The following is a 14,856-nucleotide window of genomic DNA, read 5'->3' as shown; positions in this document are numbered from 1 at the left end:
GACGTCTTGTAGGAAGACGTCTTGATTGTCCCCAAATACGGTCCATTGCAGGGAGCCTGTCCCTTGTAGTACTTATTTTTGCTCACCCTTTGTGGCTGACAGCTAGTAAACTCAATTGTTATTTTATTTTTACGCTGCCCATCACTGGTCCTGTTGCAGCTGCTCCGAGGAATCTCCAGCAGTACACCTGCCCGCCCGTTTCTGGTCCCGGAGATGACCCCGTCCCCAGTGCTCCCAGCTGACAATGCACCCCTCAGTCAGGACCTGGAGGATCCTAGTGCTGTATGTGTTCTCTGGATACTTCCTCACATTATTTCGCCCCTCCTAGTATATGCTCTCTGACTTGAAGCTGCTCAGTTCACATCTAGCAGCACCACTTGGTGCCATTCTCGTAGTGAAGGCCTGGTTAAACAGGTTTTGGAGTCAAAGATTTACTTAGGCTACAGAAACCAGTTAATTGCACTCTCGGGTGAAATGCCTTTGGATGGATTGAATTTAACAGCCTTTGAGATCGGTCCGTTTGGCTACTCCTAGCACAGATGGCTCTCCTGCTTTTCCTCTGTGCAAGCTGTGCCCATGGCAGCCAGCAGTCTGAAAGCAGACCGCTGGCTGGGCACCTAGCAGCAGGAGGCTGCATGGTTTGGCATATGTTTGGCAGCCGATGTTGTTGGCATGCTGGCCCTTAAGACTTATCAGGAAAGCAAGCCTGAAAATGTGAAACTAATCTCTGGCCCAGTAATAGTAGCCTCTGCAGTAGCCTCAGATCTTTCTCTTTGGAGCTGCTTTGATTAGCTAGGACTTTTTTCACAGGTCAAAAGTCAGAGCTCAGAGATGGCTGCTAAAGCTCCCAGGCCTGGGAAGAAGGATTTCCGCCCACCGCTGAGGACCCTGGTGGTACCCTGTGCCCTGGAACCACCGTCTGGAAAGATGGAACCCAGTGAGGCCTGGAGGAAGAGCCCTGTCTGCCCTAAGAAGCCCAGGAAAGTTTTATTTGAACCCAGAGCATCTGAGAAAGATCTTGATGCAGAAGGTAACTCTGGCACCTTCCAGGTGTATTTTACAGGTCTTGTCTGCACTGTCTCCCAGTACTGCTGGTAATAACTTCCCAGTGCATTTCTCAGAGTACCTCCAAGGCAAGGTGGGCTTATCCATGCCTTGTGAAGTACTGAGAACTGCTCCTTAGTCCTGGTTAAACTGCCTGATAATTTTTTACCTGTTGTGAAAAGGACAAATAGAATTTGGGGTACTCTTAGTGCCAGTACTCTGTTCTATAACATATTATCTTTTATCTCTTCATATGAGTAAAAGCTTTATAAATGAGGGCAAGTATTGTTAGCCGTGTTTTACGAAAGAGGAAACTGAGGCACAAGAAAGTAACCTACCACAGTGTTCTGGGACCTATCCATTAGTCTTTTGTTCCCCTGTTAACAGCATAGCACCACTTGGTCTGTAGAAAACATTGGTTATTATTCAAGTTATAACGACTACAAGAAGGAACATATGTATATATATTCATATATATACATAAATAGTATAATTGTACTGACTTTTCAATAGTGGGGAGGTAGCTGCCAAGGGGTTTGGAAATGAAAACTGTAGGTTCTGGAGTGTGGATTTCAAGTCAGCTCCAAGGTGTGACCGAGTTTGTGTGTAAATACTTGACAATAGTTTAGTGCTTCCCATGTGAAATCACTGGGACTTGACTTGCTTCTTACAAAGACAAACGTAACTTCATCATAAAGTCACTTCTGCTGTAGGCAGTGTGTAGGGAGAGGGGGGGAAATGAGCCTTCATCGGAGGAGTAAAATGCAACACTGACAGCATGATGGCAGTCAAAGGAAACATGCCTTGCTTACCTGTCTTCTGCATTTCTTCTGATCAGACTTTCTTTAGGACTCTTGGTCTTGCACCTTCTTTGTTGCTATGAGATAACTTTGCTGGGGGATGGAGGAAGGAAGGCAGGCCAAAGGGCTTTTAAACCAGAGAGCTGAGCACTTGCAATCTATGTCTGCTGGCTGCTTTTCTTATGGGACATCTTTGTGTTTCCTTTGCAGATCTGGCAGTGGAGGAGTTGCAAGGTGAGGATCTGTATCCTAGACCCTGGTTTGTCTTTCCAGTTTTGGTGTTGGCATTCGCTTTAATGTCACAGGCCTCATGCTTGATTCTTTATCTCCCCACTGATCAGAAACAGCAAACAGGTTGTGTGTATATGTTGTGTCCTCAATACATTTGTGTAGGTGCTTCAGGCTCTCCAATATGTTTCTGTAGTCTGTTTGAACCTCAGGCACGCCTCTGAGTGCAGTCCTTTAAGACAGCGGATAAGATGTCGAATAGGCTTTGATGAAAAGGATTTTCTAGCTTGTTCAGCAAATGGCAGGGGTTGGGATGGGAAAGGAGGAGAAACCCAGCAATAGGAGGAGTATCTCTGGAAGCAGATCTAGGCTTCTGGTTGCTATGTCTCAGGCACTGACAAGCTGTTCCTCAGTAGCCCTCCTACATGCTCTTGTGAACAGTAATGCAAGGGCACAGCACAAACGAGATATCCTTCTGGGGATAGGATCTCAGTGGGATCCAAGTCTGCCCCTGCCTGCCAGTCTCTGAAGTGGCAGCCTGTTTATGTCTTATATCCAGCTAGACTCCCCTCTGCTGACTCCCTCTGCTAGAGATGACTGTCCTAGTAGAGCAGATTTTTCCCAAAGCCAATAGAAAATCTTCCACAGGGAGCTGTGCCTTTTGCCACCCCAATGAGAAGGAAAAACTGAAGCCTTTGCCTTCTAATTTCCCCCCCCGAGCCCTCAGCTGCCTTGTTCTCCCCAGTGAAGGGGGAGAGCACCTCTTCAGTGCTCTCAAGCTGGAGGCACCTCTTCAGCCTGCTCCCAGCACGGTGCTCTCCCCTCCCCAGGCAGCCCCAGCCCGCGGTGGCGCCATGCCTTGTGCCTCAGTGACCCGGCAATGGCTGTTCTGGTTGGCGGAGAAGGTGTCGATCAGCGGTCCTGCAAGGATGCGCTCTGGAAACTGGAAATTGGTAAGGAGTTTAGGGATATTGGAGGCAATGGGATGTTAATAGGTGGATGGGAATCCAGGATGACTTGGGTGGGAGGGTGTCCTCAGGGTCTGTGCTAAGGCAGGTGCTGGGTGGATTTGTCTTGCTTGTGAGTCACTCAGCTGGAGCACGCATCCCTTACTGGCTCTCAGGTACTGCTTCTCTTTGCCACACCCACCCTCTCTTTATTCCTTTTCTATGTTTCTGTTTTTATCCTATTCCTCACTGATGTCCCTTGTCCTTGCGCATCCACTGGTGCTGCACCAGGCTGAGCTGACAGCTCAGTGCCCTCAGAGGCTGTGGGGCTGTATGTGAGAGGCTTCCAGGAGCTTACATTTGAATTCTGAACACAGCTGGGTGATTTTTAAAGGGCAAAAGCAATAGCGCAGTTTGCAGTGTGTATGATGACTGGTGGAGAAGTGTGAGAGACAATTGCAGTACCTTATAGCTTTCTGCACCTCATCGATCCTCTCAGCTTTCTACTTCCCACCTAGTTAGTATTCCCCTCCAGTCCTTACACAGAAACGTTGCTGTGTAAGTCTTCCCTAGGCCTGAGTCAAAGGAGAGGAGGACATAAAAGGAACAAGACCTTGAGTAAAGATTTTATGACGTACTCTTTAAATCTGGAGAAACTGAGAGCATGTTCAAACTCTCATACCATCTGCCTGGTGTTGCTCCCACAGACAGTGATTTCTGGTTTCCAGTGGGTCTCCAGCAAGAAAATGCTATGCCATCATGCTTGCGTGGTCACACTGCTACGTATGACCCAGACACCAAGCGTATCTACGTCTTCGGGGGCATAAAGGAAGACAAAGATTACAGCAGCATCTACATTTTGGACACGGTCACCTGGAAGTGGCTTCCTGTAGCTGTAAGTACTGCAGCTCTTTTAAGATAAAAGCACAGGAAGGGTGTCAGGTCCTGCCTGAATGTGGCAATTGGTGTGCCTATATCTGTACTCCAGCAGACTTGGTGCACTTGTCCACTTGCTTGGTCCACTGTTGCTGCAGGCTGTCTGAGCTGCTTAGTCTTCTTGTATCTGTCAATCCCAACTGTGCTGAAAGGCCGCAGGCTTGGCAGAAACTGTGCCTACAGTGAATGAAGCAAGGTGAAAAAAATATTGCCACAGAGTGCTCTGTCTGACGAAGGTTGTGTGTGGGAGGTACTGTGCAAGTAGCGTACGTAAATGGCCTCTCGTTCTATATGGTGCTATTCAGAGCTGCGTTGGAGACTGAGGAACTGGTCTTTCCAAATCAGAGAGTTGCTCTGAGCACAGCAGATCTCTGAGCAATTTAGATTCTGTCATGTCCTTGCAGAGCGCCATGTCAGCTAGGGACTGTCTCTTTCCTGGCTAAGGCACAAGATAGCTTTTCCCAGAATAATCCTGGGATGAGGTCTTTCTGTTCCCTGTCTTGTTCTGAGGCAGCTGGGGTAGGAGGCTGATTTCCTGCTCTCATCAGAGCATTCTGGTGATGCAGAGTATGCCTGTGTGGCAAAGATCAGATTGGGGAGCCAATAAAGTGAAAATCGAGACTTGCTGATCTCACGGCATGTTGTGGGCCCTCTTCCTATGGGCCATGTAGCAAATAATGCACTTCTAACAAACGTGTTGAACTTCTCCCAGGCTAAAGGGAGGATGCCAATGCTGACTTACCACACTGCAACCATCTACCGCAAGGAGCTCTTTGTTTTTGGAGGGACTTTCCATAAAACGGCATCACAGGCAGTTGGACTCTGCAGCAATGTGCTCTACGTCTTCAATCCAGAGCATGAAATTTGGTACCAGCCCATCTCAGAAGGGGAGAAGCCTCTGCCTAGGTTTGGGTGAGAGTGCTCTTCTTCTAGCCCTCCAGAACAGAGCAGGAAGCTTCTTCCCACCTTCCCTCCCATCCCAGTGTAATTTCCTTAAAAATTACGTGATTGTTTTTCACCGTTTGCTCCATTAAAATGGCCCTATGTTTTGAGTCATGTGCTGTCATGAATCCTGATGGGGTTCTGTGGGTTGCAATGGCTGGGGGTAGGGGCAGGTGCAGGCCGAGGGAACTATTGCAGCTCATTAGGAGAAGCCAAGGCAGTGTGAACTAAGACTAACACTTCTGGGAACTTGCTGAAGACACATTGCTCTCGTTTCTTCTTTGTTCAGGCATTCAGCTACTCTGCTGAAGAAGAAGCTGCTGATTTTTGGCGGTCAGAGGACTTCTCTCTACCTCAGTGACATGCACATCTTGGATCTGGGTAAGAAAGTCTGTTGCAGGTAGCCACATTTGGAGGGCCTGTTCTAAGGCAAGGACTGGGAAATGAGGCAAACAGAATGGGAAGACAGCACTAACATTGTAAAAATCCTTCTTAATCACTGGAGATGGAGAATTACAGGCTAAAGAAACCCTTTGTGGGATAAAAGGGGAGGGAATGGGGAAAAACAAGAAACTCCTTTTCTGGAAGACATGTAACAGAAAAAATAAGTTGCTGATAGACTTTTGAAGCTATTATCTAGTTGTGAGGCTGAGAAATGCTACTAGGAGTACTTTTTGGACATCTTGTCTGCCTTTTCTCTGGCTTTCAGGTTTCATGGAGTACACACCAGTCCCTTTCCTTGCAGGACAGCCTTCTGCACGTTGGTAAGAACCTGTTGCAGACCCAGGAACTCTGTTCTTCCTCTGTGATGCTAGGCTTAAAAGGTGCTTGTGATCAGACCCAGTTACATACCTGTGCCCCACTAGTCAAAATACAGTGGGTGGCTCCTATACGGTGGGACCAGAATTTCCTGTGCTGTGCTACTTGGTGCTTGTAAGGTGTTGGGGTGCAGATCACTTAGGGTCCCTGGGAGTCTGCCTTTAAGGTTAGGGGAAGTTTTCTTCTGTGTTCTAATGGGACTGTATTGCCTGCTGTTTGGTCTTCATGGTACCTGGAGTATAAGAGATCCCCAGAGAGGAAGAAACTCTTGTAGCAGGAATGTGCTGTTCCTAAAGAGACTCTATCACCCACTACAATACTGACTTAAATCAGACCAAAGCCCATCTAGCCTGTCATCTCATTTTGTAGAGCAGAACACACAGGTTCTGATGGATTCTTCTGAGGTGATGAGGTGCTTTTCAGGCCGGATAGATTGCTTGACTGGTGGAGGGAAACAAACAGCTTTTTCAGGGTTATTAAGCAAGTCAGGGCAGAAGAGGACAAGAAGAAAACTTCCATTCTTTGGCTTAAACCCCCAGTCTGCTGTCTGAGTCTGCCCACCTCTGCCCATTCCTGATTGAGGCAACCCCAGCAGGTTTTGTGATAGTCACCTTAGGTTTTGCTCTGGTCCCAGTTTTCATGCAGCTCTGGCTGTGTCGGACTGGAAGGTTCTGATCAGTGGAGGCTACAATGCCAGGGGAGCCCTGCAGGACGCCTTTGTTTTTCGCCTGGGTAAGTGAATCTCCCTCCCTATTTCCATAGCTGACAGTGACTGTTGGACTGCCATGCCATTTCTGAACACCAAGTCTGATGGGTCTGTTTCACCCCGTGCATTAGGAATATATTTTTGTTTTTCCTGTATTGATAGACCTTTTCTACTTCAGATACTCTTTCATGGAGTACAGTGAGCCACCATGACCTCTGCTCTGTGCCCCGAGCTGGCCACACATTGCTTCATCTGACTTCCCCCCACCTGATGGCTGTAGGCAAGGAGAACAAAGATGAGCATAACCTGCACACGGTGTTGGTCTTTGGGGGCTCCAACTGTGCCGGGACCTTTTACAACAGCACAATCAAGATCCAGCTGGACCTAGGATAATGCAGGATAATCAGAATGAGTCTGGACCTGCAAGGACTCTTCACCAGCATAAAGACAAGGGTGGCAATAAATGAGTCCAAGCAACATGGCAGTCCAAGTTTCTATATGCTGGTGAATGCTGCCTTGGCACGTGATGTCACTGATTCCTAAAGTCTTTCTGGATGCTGTGGGTGTTGCCCTCTTAAGGCAGCTGATACACAGCATAAGATTGGCAGAAATGCCCTCCTGTATCACTGGCTTGGTAGCTGAAATTTCAGTGGGATCTGAGCTAAGCCTGCACAGAAACACAGTCACAGGCTTCTGGTTTTCCTTCTTGACCTACAGATTTCTGGGCTGGAATTTCTGGGGTACTCTAGCTCTGAAGGTCACTCAGGTATGTGGTTTCATTTAGGATGGGTGGAATGGGACTTAATGCTGCAGGCTGGAAGTTCCTCAGTGTCAAAGTACCACCAAGTTTTTGGCTTGGTGGGAAAGAATAAAGTTTGGATTCCCCTGGGAAATAGTTTGCAGCTGAGGACTAGGAAAATGCCTAGAGCAGTGTCTAAGGATGGGAAAAGGAAAATAATGCCATCACTTTCAACATATGGGAGTGAGCTGTAGTCTTGCTGACTACAGCACACCTGCTTTACTTTGCTCTAGACAGACCTTTATTAAATCTGAAAGATTTCTTGTGGATATATGGAAGAGGTACAAATCAGTTGTGCCAGGTAGTAATTCTCTTGCAGGGAGTGACAGAGTTGCTGACTTTTGGCTCTCAAGACTAGAGGGAGCCATCGTGGGTTAGTAATAAGCTCTCTGCTGTCAGGTATTAGCCCTTACTGTTCATGACATTGAGGATTGGGCCATAGCTCTGAGGCAGCTGCAAGGACAAGAGGCCTGCTGCATTAGTAGAGCACTGTGTATGCTGGTTCCTTTATGTCTTTTCTGTAGACAGTGGAAAGGAGAAGCCCCTGTCTGGAGTCTGGAATTGGTTTAATGCCCCATAAATGTCTATGGCTACATACCACAGTACAAAGCTATACAAAGAGGGTTTCTGATAATTACATTCTGATGTTTCTGCTTTAATCTGTTTCATGGTTGTACAGAAGTTAAAAAAACATATTCAGAAGTAGCTGCAAGCTTTCCAGTGCAGGCACAGCTTCTGTAATTCCTCGAGATTACTTCTGCAGCAGTAACGCTTTCCCTCTGTCCTTCTTCCCATCAAAGTGACAGTGGGACATTAGTACAGGGCTTCTGGCTGGCACCAAGTCCTACGTGAGCTGTGGCTGTTGTTCCCTTTGCCATTCCAGCTTACTTGATTTAATGGGTAGAAGGGCTTCACGCTCGCAACTCTGCAGGAGTGTCTGGTTGCCGGGATGGGTGGCTTACTTTGAATGCCTCTAACTCCAGGAGGGCTTTGTTTATTCTAGTTATTGTGGGAAATGGACCCAGATCCACATTGAATCTGCAAAAGGAAGAGGATTTGTGAGGTACGGTCAGCCAGCCAGCGCAGCGTTGAGTAGGATAGAGCAGTGTGCTGTGCTTGCCCGTTGTGGGTGAATCTCATAGGCTGGGGTGCATTTGCCTTAAGAAAAAAAGAGTCATTCCTGTAGGTTTAAAAATAAATGCTAGGGGAAAGTTGGGCTACTTATTTCTTCCAAGTTCAGTAGGTTTTTACATAGTGTTCATGTTCAAACCACAGCAGTTCAGCTTATGGTAAGAAGGCACTATGGTTTGCCAGGGAATCTCGCAGCCACTACTTGCATAGGTTTAGGCTTTTCAACAAATATAGCCAGATTACTCTCCCCCACCCCCTACCCCACATGCAAGGTAAACAGGGCAAAGAGGGAGAGAGGATGTGGGGTGCAAGCAGCCTTAGCTTTTCTAAGGACATAGGCAGGTTTCCTCCAGAGGCCTCTGAGAAGACAGCCCAGCTCCTTATTTCCAAGATTAGGTGCCCTCAAAGAGTACCTAAGACTAACAGCTTAGCATTAATTACCTTTCAGCATTGGCAACTTGAGGCACCAAGCACAGATCAGCCATGGAAACCTGCAAATGGAGCACACAGAAAAGGGGTCAGTAATTATGCTATCAGCCAGTAGCATCTGATAAGATTTCATAAATTGTTTTGTTGTGTAGAGAGGAGTTGTTGCAATAATCCCATTATTTAAATGAGCATTGATACCACAACGGTACAAGGACAGGAAACTTACAGAAATCACTTATACAAGAAGTTATCAGCCTTTAGGGATCTTTGTATTTACCAGCTGATCATGATGACCTCAAGCACACACTGCTTCTATAGCAACCACCACTGAGCAAACAAGTCTGCTGGCAAGCTGCAGAGGGAGGAGACTAGGTTGTGTGTGTTGCATGGCTGGGAAAAGATGTGTAAATTTCACTTGTTTTTCATTGCAGGAGCATCAAAAAACTCCCAACAAGATCAAGACCAGCTGAATGACAGGGCTTTTGTACACAGGCTCAGGGATTCATTCAGAAAAGACTCAGGATTAATACATCTAGCTGCCTATCTGCACAAAAGATGCCCACGCCATTCCCCAGGTCATAAAACTCTGGGCATCTTTTCGGGAACATATTTTTCAGCATAAGATCTCATTAACTAATCTTTGCCCATCAAGAGCTCCCCAATGCTCCTGTTCTACAATCCTCTGCATCACAGGATATTGCAGAAGCATTCCTGTTCTCCTTCTCTTCTTTGTCTGCTAAACAGGGCTGCTAAATGGAGAAGACCAGAGTGGTCCTTGCTTGGAAAGGATCAGAACAGTTTGTATGCAATGTTTTTTCTGAAATCTGTCCATGTCAAAATCAGAGAAACAGAACAGGAAAATTATATACCTTGGTTAAAGCTCACACAGGACTAAGTTACAAAATGAATCTGTTTCTTGAGCCAAGCTTTGTCCCTACAACAGGACACTCCAAATCTACTAAGGATGAAAGATATTTAAACTGTTCCCACGTCATCTAGTGGCAGCCAGATCCTAGATAGAGCTGCAAATCTGGCTATGAGTATGTTATAGGCAGGAACAAATAAGCATCTTTATAACTATTTGCAAGTCAGTAATGGCCAAAGTAGGATCTATGCAGCTGTTTTTCCTGTGGTGTAGGCACAGTATGTAACTTCAGACACAGGATGTGGTTGTGCTGTCTCTCCACAACTAATTCCCTTTCCTAGTTTATGTAACATGCTGGGGCTTCCAGTTCTCCAGTGATACACAACACTTTCTCAGGTACTTACCTCATCTCCCACACAGTAGCGTCCAGAAGTCTGCTGCAGAACCTGTTCCAGTGCTGTCAAGAGAGGGTACATTGGAGTAAGGCATTAGAAACTCATTTGGAAGGAACCCTAAAGACATTTTAGACTGGAAATTTTAAACAAGAGCGTTCCAACTCTGAGCTGAGGATGAAAAAGGAGCAATCTGGGGCAGAATCTAGAAAGTAGAAAGAACAGAAATCCTGCTCCAGCATGGTTATGAGAGTCTTTAGTGTCCTTTAGCATTTTAGTATCCAGGGTGGTTTCAGCTGTTTCAGGCAATCCAGCTGAGATACTAAGAGCATGATGTGGAGATATGCAGGAGTGGGAAGGAGAAAAATTTCAAAGATTCAGTCAGTTTGTATCTATCTAGAAGTGAAGATAGGCCTGTCATTCTAGTGTATGGGGAAAAGGGTTCTGAGGAAACAAAAAGCTCCGTATTTCTCATTGGGAAGTAAAGAAATACTTGCTAAATTCTGTGGGAGTTTGCCATCAGATGTCTTTTGTATACAGAAAAAAATCATACCAATATAGGTTGATAGAATTTCAAAGCAAAAGCCACTAGTTTGGGAGCAGCTGGGTGAAAAGCAGAAGTGCTGTCAGCCCTCGTGCTACAGGGTGAATCAACTGCTGCAGGTAGCGAATGGTCCCAGGCTTTCCGTCTTCCCTGCACAGCAGTGGAAATACACTGTGGACAGCATTTTTCCTCCAAGACCCTGGAGAGCTAGCAGTCCTTGACATGGGACTCTGGGTAGGAGGAGCATTTTGTCTCCCAGCAGGGCAGCACCCACCACACAAGCCTAAGACAATCTGTTGTTCTGGCTGAGGAGGAAGTAGGGCCCCTGCATGCTGCCCTGCAGAGTTTTGAAGGTAGTCAAAGCGTGGATCATTTTGGAGACAGGATGCACCTTGGAAGCCAGACGCGATGCACTTCTGAGCCCATTCTGTTTTTCTCTCCCCCATTTGTTTCAGGATTCTCAAGTTCTGTGAAGGTAAGCAATCTCCAGGTTAGATTGACTGCAGTTGGCAGGGAGGAGGGATGAGGAGGTGTCAAACCTAAGTGCCCTGCCTGACCTCAGCCTGCTGAGTCAGCCCTGACCTCACCCTCAGTAAACGATGCACCCTGCTCGCTCTCTCTCCTGCTGTTCTGTAACATTAGCTGCAAGGGTATCCTTTTGCCTGTGCCCTTAGGGTCACTCCTTCTTCCTAAAACATTGTAGACCCTGCAGTGAAACCATATGAATCACAGATATGGGTTCAGTTGTTCCTGGAAAGAAACCTGGGGTGCTGTGGGATTTTCTTTGTATGAAATTCTGTTGCCATTCACAGATTAGGCAGATGCTAAGTACATATTTCATCTGCTAACACAGTCTTCTGGTCTGCCACTCTACTGGCCAGCAGCAGAGACTGAGCTTTGAAGAGGTACAGACTCTTGGAAATCCATCCTGTTTTTCTCATTTGTATGGACATGAAAAGGCAATACCTGGAGTGGCTGAATGCCAGAGGCAATGTGATCCGAGATCATTCTGACTTGGGCTCTCTTCTTTGGATCTTGGGGCAGGAGTCTGGGGTTAGGACGAGTGTCTTCTAAATAATGAATTATAGCTAGCTGTAATGAACAAAGAGATAAGGGGAGGTTATTGGGGAGCAGAGGAAAAGTATGCATCCTGAACACCTAGGAAAGGGGAATTTCTAGATGGTCCAACAGAAGAAAACAGCTTTTGAATGGAGTTTGTTGCTAATCCAAGCAACTGCATATCCCCTTGGATGTTTTATTGGGACCTTCTGATTTAGCCCTGCTGTAATTTCATGCAAACCCTAGCACAGCCTTCTAAACCAGACTACGAACTGTTCAGTAAAAGGTGGGATTTTGAACCAAAGCCAAGTTGAGTTTAAATAGGAGTTTCCTAGTAGGGACTACATGCTATTTTTACCCCCAAGTGGGATTCTTTTATTTATCACAAATGCCATATGTTTTGTAATGCACAAATGAAAGCTCTGGGGGAAGACACAAAGAAAAGCCTTCCCCTCTAGTCTGGGTAGCAGGCTAAGGTGAATGATTAGCAAGAAAACGTCTGTTAACTCACCGACTGAGAAAGGGTGATGCCATCAATTTTCAAGGCTGGGACTTGCTGCATTGGATTCACTGCTTTAAATTCAGGAGAAAGCTGTGGAAATGAACCTGAGATTACTGCAACCAGAAATTATTCTTCTTTTCTTCCCCTAGAACCCAGCTGCATTTTTTTTTCCTTGTTTTAACCTGGCTTTTCCCTCTACCTCAGTACTTATATTCACAGTACATTACACTATCCTGTTAGCCTACAGCAAGTTCTTGCTGGGGCTCAGAGATCACTGCATCCACAGCCAGACTGCCTTACCTCTTCATAAGCCATCAACACAAGCTCAGGATGGGTGGTACTACAGCAGCTTTAGTATTACCATTCTAGTTCTCCAACTCCATCTCAGCCTATATTGGCACATCAGGCAGGTGGTACTGCTAGGCACATGACTCCCAGTTGCATCCCCCTTGAATAAGTTTTCCATGAACATCTCTTCGGCAACCCGCCCCTTCCTTTGGCAGGTCCTTTGCAGCACCATAAAAATCATTTAGCATCTTTTGGACACCCCTTCTGGTACCGAGTGGGATGAAGCCTGTGCTTATGTTACAGTGCAGCTTCTCTCCAGTCTGTGTGCTGGATATGCTTGGTTATATCATGCTAAGCAGAAGCAAAAGATCCTCAGCCTTATGAAATTCAGTCACCGATGTTTAAGGCAGAGGAGAAAACCTTTGGTCTTCTGCAGTCACCTTCTTCTCTCTTGCATGCCAGGGAATACTCTTTGAAAGCAACTATTACAGAGAAGCAGTGTGGAATGCCATGACTTTCCCTGTGAACTTTCTAGTGCTGATCCCAATTATCCTAATGATCCCCAAGTTCATTACCCTGGAGGGACCAATAGTAGCTGTATCCTTACCTGCTGCCCCCCATCCTTCAGGAGGTTCACTGGCACCTGGTCATAGGCAATCCCTTTCAGAGCCAGTGCTAGGGAGAACAGAGTACACAGCTTCAGACAGGCACACTGAGACCAGTTTCATTGATAATGGCCTCAGTGAAATGTTACCATCTCCATTTGGGAAAAAAAAATGCTTTAAAACTATAAAAGACCCTATCCCTCAGAAAAAAAGGCAGCCTGAATCCAACAAGAAGATAGTGATCTATGAAAAACCAAGTGCAAACAAAGGACCAAAGCACTAAAGATCAGTCCTGGCAAAAACACTGCATTACTCAAAACAAGCTTTGTCACTCTTTGCACCACAGCCCTTCCTGATGGGGGCTTAGGCAGGGCAGAGGATCCTGTATTCATCTGCCAAACCACTTGCCAGACTGCCTCAGTCTAAGCGGGGTCTATTCCCAGCACCGCTTAGCTCTCAGGATCAAGGCAGATCACAGTCTGATGCAGTACAGGCATAAAACAGTAGTGTTCCCTCCCACTCTAGAGAGGGTGGAGAAAATGCAGTGTCACTGTCCCAGGTTCATGTTTGCTGATCTCTCTCTTAATAAGTGACTGATTAATTCAGTTAGTGAAAGGGAGGATGCTGCAGTAAAACTGGAACTTACCAATTCTCACTCTCCATGAACAGGAACTTCGGAAATAGCCATAAAGTATCGGCTGAGAAGAGAAAGATAAAGTAGTTATATGGTGGGAATAAAAGAGCGTTTTAAGGAGGACAGTGCATTTCAGGAAGTTTAAGATAGAGAACAGCAGAACAAGTTTTGCCAGGGGAGAGGCTGCCTTTCTGGAAGCGACAGTTCCTGTTCTGGGCATACAGGTAGTGCCACTGTTTCTCAGGCTGGCTCTCTAATTAGTTTTATCTGTTTCCAAGAACACACAAGCAATCTTAAAATTATCTCCTACAAATTTTCCCTCTTTGCGCCTACTAGATGCTGCTAAATTCTATGCTGTCATGGATTCTTGAAGCAAATGCCCCACTGATTTTGCCAAGCAGCTGCACTGGGTATTTGAGTGGCATAAAATAGCTTTTCCAGCCAAGGAGGGCACGGCCAGACCTCTTTCCAAACGAGAAGAGCTGTTCAAGATGAATGCTAAGAGGGCAGACGACCCATCTTCACCTGAATTCCAGTACCAGTGCAGCTCTCCCAGATGCCTTCACCCCACCCACGCTCTCACCTTTTCTGATGCCATGGTCACTGCGTGCAACCTGCTCCAGGAAATAAAAATCACCTCTGGCCTTTCCCTTTTAACTCAGCTGGGGTGGGGGAAGGCTTTTCTTCTAAAGCCAATGAGAAGAGGACCATGCCCCCAAATCCGTGCCCAGGACACAAACACAGCCAGGCAGATCCAATCCTTTGAACTGTAGCCATGTGCACCCCCGTGGGCTCTGCCGCAGCTCCAGCCGTGGTGTCAGAACTTACTAACAGAAAGCCATTTAGGCACCTGGCTTCTGTCTCTAGGCGTTTGTTCTGGATAAATAAATAGCTAGAGCGGCTGTCAGCAGTTCCCAGTGTAATAACAATATAGCCCCGGGAATCAAACTGAGGAAACTGAAACCACGTGCAGAATTTCTGCAGAAAAAAAAATAAAAAAAAAAAAAAAAAAAGAAGAAGAGAAGAGAACCGCCCGCCCCCCGCCTGCCCCCCGCCTCCCATCGCGCCGGGGCCGGTCCCCGCGGCCTGAGGCCCGGCACCTTGCCTGCTGCCGAGCTCATCGCTGCGGGCCCGAGGACTACAACTCCCGGCGTGCCCCGCGCCCCCCCGCCCGCCTCCATCTGCC

The 14,856-nt window shown here is 46.7% G+C and overlaps 2 protein-coding genes and 1 long non-coding RNA gene across 5 annotated transcripts in view; 2 read left to right on the top strand and 1 right to left on the bottom strand.

Annotated features, from left to right (window-relative positions):
• LOC118168177 (probable serine/threonine-protein kinase DDB_G0272254) overlaps positions 1-6,899 on the top strand; it is a 9,481-nt gene extending 2,582 nt beyond the window's left edge. The window contains exons 4-13 of one of the 2 annotated variants that reach the window (XM_035328359.1): positions 160-282; positions 811-1,030; positions 2,055-2,078; positions 2,903-3,025; positions 3,727-3,914; positions 4,668-4,867; positions 5,187-5,278; positions 5,607-5,661; positions 6,351-6,448; positions 6,601-6,899. In XM_035328359.1, coding sequence (XP_035184250.1) covers positions 160-282; positions 811-1,030; positions 2,055-2,078; positions 2,903-3,025; positions 3,727-3,914; positions 4,668-4,867; positions 5,187-5,278; positions 5,607-5,661; positions 6,351-6,448; positions 6,601-6,815 — 1,338 coding nt within the window. In that variant the 3' untranslated portion in view covers positions 6,816-6,899. Of the gene's footprint in view, positions 1-159; positions 283-810; positions 1,031-2,054; positions 2,079-2,902; positions 3,026-3,726; positions 3,915-4,667; positions 4,868-5,186; positions 5,279-5,606; positions 5,662-6,350; positions 6,449-6,584 lie in introns of both variants that reach the window. The other variant, XM_035328360.1, reaches the window with a different exon arrangement.
• An 871-nt stretch (positions 6,900-7,770) lies between these two features.
• On the bottom strand, positions 7,771-14,822 carry GSTZ1 (glutathione S-transferase zeta 1). Of its 2 annotated transcripts, none has more exons than XM_035328370.1 (9): positions 14,771-14,822; positions 13,683-13,734; positions 13,039-13,106; positions 12,153-12,233; positions 11,549-11,674; positions 10,974-11,049; positions 10,051-10,103; positions 8,794-8,843; positions 7,771-8,259 (listed from the first exon to the last, which is right to left on the bottom strand). In XM_035328370.1, exons 1-9 carry the CDS (start codon positions 14,789-14,791, stop codon positions 8,133-8,135), a joined length of 654 nt encoding a protein of 217 aa, XP_035184261.1. In that variant the 5' UTR covers positions 14,792-14,822; the 3' UTR covers positions 7,771-8,132. The 2 variants fall into 2 exon arrangements, with proteins under 2 accessions (XP_035184261.1, XP_035184262.1); XM_035328371.1 differs by lacking the exon at positions 14,771-14,822 and adding an exon at positions 14,254-14,368.
• Positions 12,429-12,901, top strand: LOC118168187. Its single transcript, XR_004751407.1, has 3 exons — positions 12,429-12,553; positions 12,717-12,719; positions 12,794-12,901. It is a non-coding gene; the product is annotated as an uncharacterized LOC118168187 (long non-coding RNA).
• Positions 14,823-14,856: the final 34 nt, after the last annotated feature.

Source organism: Oxyura jamaicensis, chromosome 5, assembly GCF_011077185.1.
Source record: "Oxyura jamaicensis isolate SHBP4307 breed ruddy duck chromosome 5, BPBGC_Ojam_1.0, whole genome shotgun sequence".
Classification (NCBI taxonomy): Eukaryota; Metazoa; Chordata; class Aves; order Anseriformes; family Anatidae; genus Oxyura; species Oxyura jamaicensis.
The sequence above is the reverse complement of the archived record's forward strand: the minus strand, read 5'-3'. Positions and strand labels throughout refer to the sequence as shown.